The sequence below is a fragment of the Colossoma macropomum genome, unplaced genomic scaffold (genome assembly GCF_904425465.1).
Source record: "Colossoma macropomum unplaced genomic scaffold, Colossoma_macropomum, whole genome shotgun sequence".
NCBI classification, from domain to species: Eukaryota; Metazoa; Chordata; class Actinopteri; order Characiformes; family Serrasalmidae; genus Colossoma; species Colossoma macropomum.
In genome coordinates, this window is record NW_023494810.1 from 10,974,838 (window position 1) to 10,984,995 (window position 10,158).

At 40.8% G+C, this 10,158-nt stretch overlaps 1 protein-coding gene across 1 annotated transcript in view; it reads right to left on the bottom strand.

The window, feature by feature from the left end:
* The window catches only part of asic1b (acid-sensing (proton-gated) ion channel 1b), a 357,481-nt gene extending 351,035 nt beyond the window's left edge, over positions 1-6,446 (bottom strand). Inside the window, exon 1 of the mRNA XM_036559042.1 lies at positions 5,115-6,446. Within this exon, the coding sequence (XP_036414935.1) occupies positions 5,115-5,479 (365 nt within the window). The 5' untranslated portion in view covers positions 5,480-6,446. The remainder of the gene's footprint in view (positions 1-5,114) is intronic.
* Between the last annotated feature and the right edge of the window lie 3,712 nt (positions 6,447-10,158).

Genomic DNA, 10,158 nt, shown 5'->3' on the forward strand with positions numbered 1-10,158 from the left:
GTTGATATAGATGCCTTGCGATGGGCCGCGGCCCAAGTTCAACTTTCATGCAAATGGAAAATTCCATTAATAAACAGCAGCACACGTTTGTCTTTGTGTAAAGCTCTGAAAACTGCCTAAAGCAAAAACTCAGGCCCAAGGATGTTCAGACCACACCTTTACAGACTCTAAAGCGCACCATGGTTGAAAAGTTCTCCTGTAGAGTGTGTTTAAACTAAAAAACCCACAACTTTTCTGCTGAGTGCCACAAAAAAGAGCCATACGTCATCACAGCTGATGATATCGAGGACGCCTTCTCTAGTGACCGATGGGGAAAAGTTCATTTTTTGGAAATGTTTATCGCTGATCTCTGTGTTTACCGTATTCTGAAATCACTTTCTTGTGTTTACTTATCTCTTTAAGTATGAGTCACAGCACGCTTTGTACTTAAAAGGTGTTGTCTAGACCAGAGATGTCCAAAGTTCGACCCCAGGGTCAAATGTGGCCCACGGGCAGATTTTATTTGCCCTGTAGCTTCTGTTTTAGAGTGTGTTGTAAATGGCTCGCGAGCCAGTACGCTGCGGTTTTTCCTTTCACCCAAAGGTGGCAGCAGTAATGCGCCGCACTGTGGTGGCGAAGTTAGCTAAAGTTTAAGAGCCTGTCTTCTCTGACTAAACCTGCAGCTTCATTTACTGACCCACATTTAGTGAACACTACTGTAAAACTTTAACACTGACAACAGGCAGTTTTGGTTAGATGGAAATTTTAACACTTTTTTCATCAAGAGCCACAGCAAATGCGTGTGTTTCATACATCAAAAGACTGTAATGAATTCAATATCAATAGAAATGAAACCAGAACCATGTCGGTATCAGAATATATCACATATAAAATAAATAAATCAGCGTCAAACAGATGTTTAGATTTTACCAATATTTAATTATGTATTTATTGTACTGTGATGATGAGCTACTGCATTAAAATATCTGCATTATATTCATTTTACTGCATTTGTAACACACGACAAATTAATGTTATATTTCTCTGTATCATTCATCTAAGTGGAACTAAACCCAGCTTTACAGTTTATAGAATGTTTATGCATTGGCATCAGCAGATATCAGCATCGGCCCACAATTACCATATTCAGCACATCCCTACAGTACAGCACTGTTTACCTAAAACTGCTGGAGTATAAAATTAAAATATAAAATAGAGGTTTATATCAGATTTTTAAGGAAATTCCACCATTTTTTCTAAATCTCTGCATGGTTACATCATTCAGAGTGGTTTGGTGTGAAATGCTCTGTTCTAGAGAAACTCACTCAGAGGCAGAATTATTCACAGTGGTGGTGATAGGAACAAAACATCTGATAAGTTTAATGCCTCAAGAAGCTTTTTCACAAAAAGGTGATACGCTGCCTGATGTCTGAGACTTGTATGTTTTGATTTTTTTATCCATTTATGTTGGAGGGGTACATGCAGGGTGTTGTAAGGCAAAACAGTCCCCAAAGAAAACTTATTTTGTCAGATTTACCACTAAACTTTAAATATAAGACACACGTTGGTTCATTGGTGGTTTTGAATAGTAAATAAAAAGGCTATATTTGTGTTGTAGACATTGTGACCCCTGATTCCCATCACCACCACTGTAAGGCAAGCTGAGTCAAATTATGAATTATGCATACATTTTTAAAAATTGCTGGAATTACCCGTTAAAATAGGTATCAGCCACAAAATGTTCATATCTTTTAGGCCCCACCACCAATGAGGATTAAGAGTAGGAGCATTATTTTGTGCCGTCAGTCTTATTAATGTCATTACATCATTATGGACCCACGTTGTACAGATCACTATTCTGTTCCATATCAAAGCAGTACTGCTGTGATTCCAGAAATCACTCCGAAATCACACATTAGGAGCTGTTTCTGGTCCAACTCAGTTCATGTTCTGCCTCAGTGCATGTTTTCGACTGATCTCATGAGATGATCCGGCGCATCAAACTCATGCTTTTAGCTGAGACTGCTTAAAAAAACAAAGAGACAAAAACAGTCTGAATAAACCCATGAATAATCCACACATCTCGCTTCTCCAAGGCCTGATGCTTCCCAGACATTCTGCTTCTTTCTTGTTCTCATTATAGCAAAAGCAGAGCTGCTTCTTTAAACTCATCACAATACTTCAAGACATTTTCAGGATACACAATGAGCATCACGATATTCAGTTTTTATGAGATTTAATACATTCGAACAGACAAAATAGAAGCTGTAGTGCCACCCTTAGAAAGTAATACATAATGTAATAATAATAATAATCATAATAATAATAATAATAATAAACCTACAATTTAAATTATTTTTATTCAATGTTTTACAAACTGCACTGCTCTAAATTTATGCTCACTTTCAGGTTAAACATATATATATATATATATATATATATATATATATATATATATATATATTTTTATATTTATAAATCTACATATATGATATATAGATATATTATTTTATATAATTATATGTATAATACTAATATGTACAATTTGTATGTAGTTATGTTTTCTTAAACTATTTTGCTTTAAATGATTTGTTCCATATATTAGTTTTACTCAAGTCAACAAATTATTTTGATTAAAAGAGTTGCTCATTCATAGCATTTATTTTGGCTCATTAAAACCAGTAAAGATTTTTTTTCAGCAGAACTACGAAACATTTCAAAAGATAATAACATAGTGTTTTCTGATGGAGTATTATTGACTATATTGCCAAACACCGGCTTAACCCTTAGTGTGAGTGCGGTCACCCGCCAGCGCAGACCCACTCATCTACAAGGAAAACAATAACTGTAGCCAACAACATGAGGTCAGACAGCTGAGCGGAATATATAAGAAAGGCGTACGCCTGAGGAAAGGTAGCCTGGGCGGAATAAAAAGCACACTGATGGTGAGAAAAACAAAGAGAAAGAAACACCAAATATGCAAACAGATGAAGCCACAGGGCAACGGGAAAGAAATAAGTTTCACCCAAACAGGATAGTGTTCACATAGAAACGTTACTGTATTTCACCGAAACACCAGAGCTTAGACTGTAAACAGTGTTTCATAGGTTTTTTAGGTTGAACTGATGAACCACTTTTTTACAGAGTACTTAGTTTCACTCAGTTCTACACGTGCTGAGGAACATTCATGAGACAGAAACTATTCAAACCAACAGCAGCGCACACTCTTTTTCTGAATGTGGCGGTTTCAAAGCTGCCATAGCAACAAACTAAACTGCAATAAGTTGATTTAGCTCAAAGATGTAATTTGAGTGTGTGAAATGATGAAAACTGAAGGTAATATGTGGGATATATTCAGGTTTCTGTGTAACAGACTTAATTTCTTTGAGTAGAAACAAAACGTGGGGTCACTGTGTAGAAGAGAAAGCAAGCTCTAGACAAAATGGCAGAAAAGCGGACTAAAGGTGGTCAGACGGAAAGACGTGTCCTCCACGTTCTTCTCCTTCACATTGATGAAAGCGTTCTTAGATTTAACGCTGCTTATCGTTGGTAGTGCAGCAGTTCATTCACTAACTATCCAGACTATAAAGGACAGAATACAGTGAACTAAATTTGGGCGGCTAAGGATGTTTTTTCTCACTCAACACACCGACATTTAAAACAGCTTCATGCATTTTGGACACTGAAGGGAAATTCCACCAAAATTCTACCAATTTTTTTAAAACATTTCTACGTAATTCAGTGTTTGAGATGTAAACAAAGTCATTCAGAGTGGATCTGAAGGTGGTTCATTGTACACTTGTAAACAAAATGGTTCTTTAAGGGTTCGTCAGTAAAAGGAATGGTTCTATTTAGAACCACAGAACCATCATTTCACGCTTAAATGTTTCTTTGCATGGTGCTGTAAAAGGTTCTTCTACTATTACACGCTTGACATTGTAACAACAGCAGAACTCTTTTTGGTGCTACACAGAACCATTTTCAAAAAGGTTCTATACAGAACTAGGCTATATACAACACATTCTCCATCACTCTTAAGAACTATTTTACCATGAACCAAAGAACCATTTAAGCGTGAAAAGGTTCTAGACAGAACTCATAGTTCCATTTATTTTACCAAAGAACCCTTGAAGAACCATCTTTTTAAGAGAGTAGAAAAACTTGCCAACTTAATTACAGTGGTGGTCGTGGTGTTTGTGTACAGATAGTCCTTTGTTTGTGTCGATTCAGAGGGGGGTGAGTTCTCCTTTTGAGTCTTGGTTACTCTCAGGGTTTCTTCCTTTTGCTCTTAGGGAGTTTTTCCTTGCTACTGTTGTTATTAGCGACGCTCATAAAGGGCTTGGACCTAGAATTTTTCTGTAAAGCTGCTTTGTGACAAGGCATGTTGTAAAAAGCGCTATATAAATAAACTTTGACTTCACTTGACTTGACTAGACTAACCCAAAATCACCAGTGAACCTAAACACGTCTTCTGAGTTTTATATGTAATGTTAATGGTGGTAAAGTGCTGGTTAATATAAGCATATAAGGTTCTATTTTGCCTTAGAACACTCAGGCATGTGTCCCTCCACCATAAATTTTATGATAGCATATATAGCTGCTGTCGGAAGAAAATCTAGTATCTCCATTTTTGTCGTTTTTCAGTTTTTGACATAATTTAAAAGTATCCGTCGTCCTATACATTGTGTGTAAATTTCATGATGAATGGACCAAAAGTAGTATATCAAAATTACTTGGAAAAAATCTGGTTCCATTGACTTACATTAAAAACAAAGTATGTTTTTTCCTTCTCCTGTAAAGTTACCATTTTGGAGATACGAGGTTTTGTTCTGACACCAGCGATATGTTTTAGACCCAAAGTTTCTCACAACTATTACAAAACAAAGTTTCAGGTCTCAGGCAGCGTAAACTACCTCTATGTATGGAATGTAGCTTTAAGAAGCATTAGACGTCTGGTTCCCATCACCACCACTGTGAGCGATTCTCCCTGCTGAAAAGGATTAGGAACTATTAACCATTATTGAAACCTAATGATGTTCCTTTCCTCGGGAGGACTTTGTTTACACCTCAGCCGCTCAGTTATGCAGAACGCTTGGAAACTCTGCGGAGTTCCCCTTTAAAGTGCTAGAACTGACCTGCCGTTGAGGAGCGCGAGCAGCTCTCCCGCGTGGTACAGGTCGTTGCGCGTGACGCGGCTGAAGCGGAAGGCGTTGAGGTTGCAGAAGGTGACGGCGGGGAACGTCATCATGGGCGCCGTGACCTCGTCCAGCTTGGTGACGTGCGGGTACTGCAGGTAGAACTGCACGCGGTCCACGCACACCAGCACGAGGAAGGAGAAGGAGCCGATGAAGAAGACGATCCACAGGCAGCGCTTTATGCACACGCGCTCATACGTGAACATGTGCGCGATGCCGTGCAGCGTGGACCGGCTGGCGAAAACTTCGATGGGCGCCGGCCGCTCGCAGTCCAGGTTGTCGTCGGACTCGGCTTTAAGATCCATGACGGACTTTCTCCACAAACTAAACCAAAACAAACTCGAAGAGAAACGTTAAGCAGTGAAGAGGTGCTGATGATGAGTTCCCGCCCTTTTCCACTCGTACGCGCGAGCTGTCAACGATCCGATGTGCCTCCGTTTAACGGCTGGCGCGTCCACAGTTATCTTAATGACGGTTTGATGACTGAAATGAGCTCTTTCCCCTCCAGAAATGTCAGGAAAAGAGTGTGAAATCACAGCAGCTCAGTAAAACATTTCGCTGGCCGCGGCGGGGTGATAAAACCAGGTGAAAAGGGCTCGAAAGAGACCGCACGGCACCTTGGGAATTTTCGCTCACTCCGCTGCCTTGTTTTCAGTAAACGTACCAACACAAAGTCGACACAAACCGTTAGGAGAAAGCAGCCAAGTGTCCACGGATGTTTTGATTCCTCCAGAAAGCGCTGGAAAGAAAAAAAAGAAGGGAAAAAAGCACAAGAAAAGAGCCGTTAGGACGTCGCCTCAGCCATCGCCTTCCCAACTGCCGTAAAGAAAGTGTCCGTTGGGCTCTGACGAGTGAGAGACATCACCGGAAAGAAGAGGAAAATGAGCTCGGTGCATTCACATCCCTGCAGTCCTGACGACACAGGGCAGCCACGCCAACACTAACAACACTATCCCCTCGGTGTGTGTGTGTGTGTGTTCCTCCTCGAGGTTGGAGGATGGATTCCAGTCAGAGGCGTTTCGTTTCGCCGTCCACATCGAGTTTGCAGACGGATGTCGACACAGCTGGAGCTCCGGCTAGCTCCTCTCCACTCCGGGCTCCATGACAGACTCCCTCACAGCTCCCAGTGCCTCAGTCCTTCAGCGCGTCGCCTCGTTAGGCGTCTTTAAAACAAAAGGCAGGCTCTGTCAGAGGAGGAGGGGGGGGTCACACGCTGAGACGGTGCACCCATGAGTGTGAACCCCCATTGGCTATGGACCCAACCATCCTCTCTCTCTCTCTCTCTCTCTCTTGCATAGAAGTCATAGAAGAAGGAGAAGGGGGATACTGGATGCAGCAGCGCTGAGGGGCTGCATGGGGAAGGATGAGGATGCTTTTCTGCTGACGTGTGTGCTCCACACAGCCTGTACTGGCCGTGCAGCTTCAGCTCAGTCAAACAAGACAGAAGAAAAGATCAGTTTTCGCTAAGCGCTCACGCTGCTGTGGCTGTCAGGGATGCACGATGACTTCGGAACCGTATCCGTATCAGCAGATACTTCCTTAATGGGCTCACATCCTCTATTTTTGTTGTGTTATTTTTGTTACCCCCAAGCTCCGCTTTAAACATTTGGTTTTATGCACCAGACATTGTCATGAATATCATTATTGTTATGGTCAATATATAATACCATTAATATTATCAATATTTCTGAACTTCTTTTTATTTCCTTTTATTAGGTGCAACCATACAGTACAGTCATACCTTCAGAGACACAGCACAGGCATTAATGTCGTAGGGGGCAGTCTATGGATTCCAGCATCCTCTCAGTGTCCATGTACAGCTCCTCAGGGATGTGTAAAGACATTCATCCATGAACACAAAGAAAACAGATAGATATACATTAAATGATAAAACATGTAGCGCTTCAGTTTAAATGAGGAGAAAAACAATCCACAGGAATCGCTTACATCCATGGAGCCCCGCTGGTGACATCCTGTGTAAATAAAAATAATGCATGGCCACAACTTAGTAAGGCATGGAACAAGATAATTAGGTCACGGCCACTACTTAGTAAGGCGCAGGAATGAGATCCTAATGCATAGCCGCAACTTAGTAAGACGTGGAAACGAGATCATGCCTTACTAAGCTGTGGCTATGCATTAGGATCTCTTTCCCGCACCTTACTACACTGTAAAAAGTACATGATCTCGTTTCCATGCCTTACTAAGTCGTGGCCATGACTTAATTATCTCATTCCCACAGCTTAATAAGTTTATTATATGGGATGTCACCAGCGGTGCTCCGTATAGATCACATCAACTGGAAAAATATGAGATAGTTGCGTACCATTTACATCTATTTTTAATTATATGTTTTCACCATAGTTATTTTCTAATTGACCAGCTTTTCAGAATTAAAACAGGCTGTTTTTGTTACTGATCTCTGTTCTGATTGGCTGCCCTGTATTCAAAAAGCACTCAGAGCTGAAACACTTCTTGTAACTTCAGTATGAATGGGTGGGTCTAAACTGCTGCAGACTGAAGGAGTGAATATATGTAAATGAGCTGGATCACATGGCATCACAGAAACAGTGAGTTCAAAATAGGCTGTTTTTTTGCAGCATAGTTTCCAAACACATCAGTCGAACACTTCATTAAGTGTTTCTACACTCTTCGTCCTTTTTATCAGATCCACTGACCATATAGGAGCACTTCGTAGTTCTACAGTTACAGACTGTAGTCCACCTGTTTCTCTGCATACTTTGTTACCCAGTTCTTTAATGGTCAGGACCCCCACAAGACCACCACAGAGCAGGCATTATTTGGGAGGTGGGTCATTCTCAGCGCTGCAGTGACACTGACAAAGTGGTGGTGTGTTAGTATGTGTTGTGCTGGTATGAGTGGATCAGACACAGCAGTGCTGCTGGAGTTTTTAAACACTCACTTGTCCACTCACTGTCCACCCTATTAGACACTCCTACCTTGTTGGTCCACCTTGTAGAAATAAAGTCAGAGACAGTAGCTCATCTGTTGCTTCACAGTTTGTGTTGGTCATCCTCTAGTAATACATCAGTGGTTCTATACCTTTACAGTACCAACCAAATTACTTCAGTATTACAGAGAATGAAAACAATCTGTCATTTAGTACCAAATTCAGGGTTTCCTACACGTCCTGGAAATGTTGGTGAAGTCCTGGAAAAGTGTAAGGTTGGGCCATTAAACCACTGAGATTACATGTTTTAGCATTATTCCTTGCATACTTTATTATATTTAGCTTCTAATGCCCAACTGGATTGTCCATTCAAACCTATGGATGCTGAGTTGTTTTGCCTGGACTGAGGCTGCATTAACACAGGCCAGCATGAAATATTCATTCCTAATATTTCAGTAGAACTTGTGATAATATGGTGTTTGGTTGAGAAATTTGCAGAATGTTGCAGTGTGTTGAGAGACCTGTTTACATAAATAAAGACTGTAAGTGTTAAAGGGGAATTCCACTGTTTTTCACCATAATTAGTTAAACTGTTAGGATGTAAACAAAGTCACCCGGAATGATCTGATGTGAAATGGTGCAATGTAGAGAGAAACGTACAAAGTCAGAATTGTTTACAGTGGTGGTGAATGGAACCAGACGTCTGAAGAGGTTCATGAAAGGTGTTCTAAGGCAAAATATTCCCTAAAGAAAACTTTAATCTTTCAGATTTTCCACTATTTTACCATCATGAACATTGCATATAAAGACTCAGAAGGCGCATTTAGGTTCACTGGTGGTTTTGGGTAGTAATAAAAATGGCTCTATTTGTGTTGTAGATATTGTGACCCCTGGTTCCCATCACCATCACTGTAAAGAAATCTAAGTTGATTGTTTTCTCTTTAATGAACCATTTCACATCAGACCACTCTAAACGGCTTTGTTTACGTTTCAACAGTTAAATTATGCAGAAACTTTGTAAAATCACTGGGCTTCTCCTTTCATTCAACACTGTGGGGCACAGAACAATCACTCGTGCCTTTGATGTATATGAGAATGGCACAAGTGTACCTTTGAGAGCAGTTTAACACTCTGGACCTGTTTCAGAGACCCAGATTAAGCCTAAGCCTGGATTTATAGGATTTCTGCTGGTGAATCACAATTGGTATTTCAGTTTAGTCCAAGCCTAGACTCAAAACTGGCCCTACTTTTACTGGGTGGGAGCGTCTGACCGAGACAGGCAGGAAGAGTGAGGGTATGAGTGAGGACTTATTAGGTGCTGTGAGGCCGTCGACACCGCTCGAGTAAACCTACAGCCAGAGGGCGAGAGGAACCCACCCATGAAATTGCACATAATGCATCTTTAATCCCCATTTGTTACAGTATTGACTAAGGCCGGGCGTCTGCTGCCTCTGATTGGATCAATGGAAGAAGCAGAGCAATTTTGGGACGACTTAGGGATTTCCCTCTTCATTTAGTCACAGTTGGAGACTGGAGTTTGGGTGTCGACTCACTCAGACAATGTCATTGACATAACTCCATTAATAAGCTGATCAAACCACTTGGGGAGGAGCTCAGTGCTGTAACAGGCCTGATATGACAATAGCTGTACACACTGCCACGAAGACAGACCTGAGGGTTCACTGCTTCATTTACCCACAATCCCACTGATGTTTTTTTTTTGGTTAAAATTAATCCTTAAGATGTAAACAACATCGTTCAGAGTGGTTTGGTGTGAAATGCTCAGCTCTAGAGAAACTTCTCAGTCTGAATTGTTCACAGTGGTGGTGATAGGAACCAGACGTCCATCTCTAAAAGCTCCTTCACAGAAAGTTCTTAGACGAAATGGTTATGAATTCACTGCCACACTTAAAATAAAAAGAAGGTTCTTCAAGGGTTCCTTAGTACAGAAAATAGTTCTATATAGAACCATAAATACTCAAAGAGCCCTTTGCATGATTAAAGGGTTCCTTGCACTGTGAAAGTGTTCTTCAGATTAATAGAGAATGTGCTTCAGATGGTTCTATATAGAAT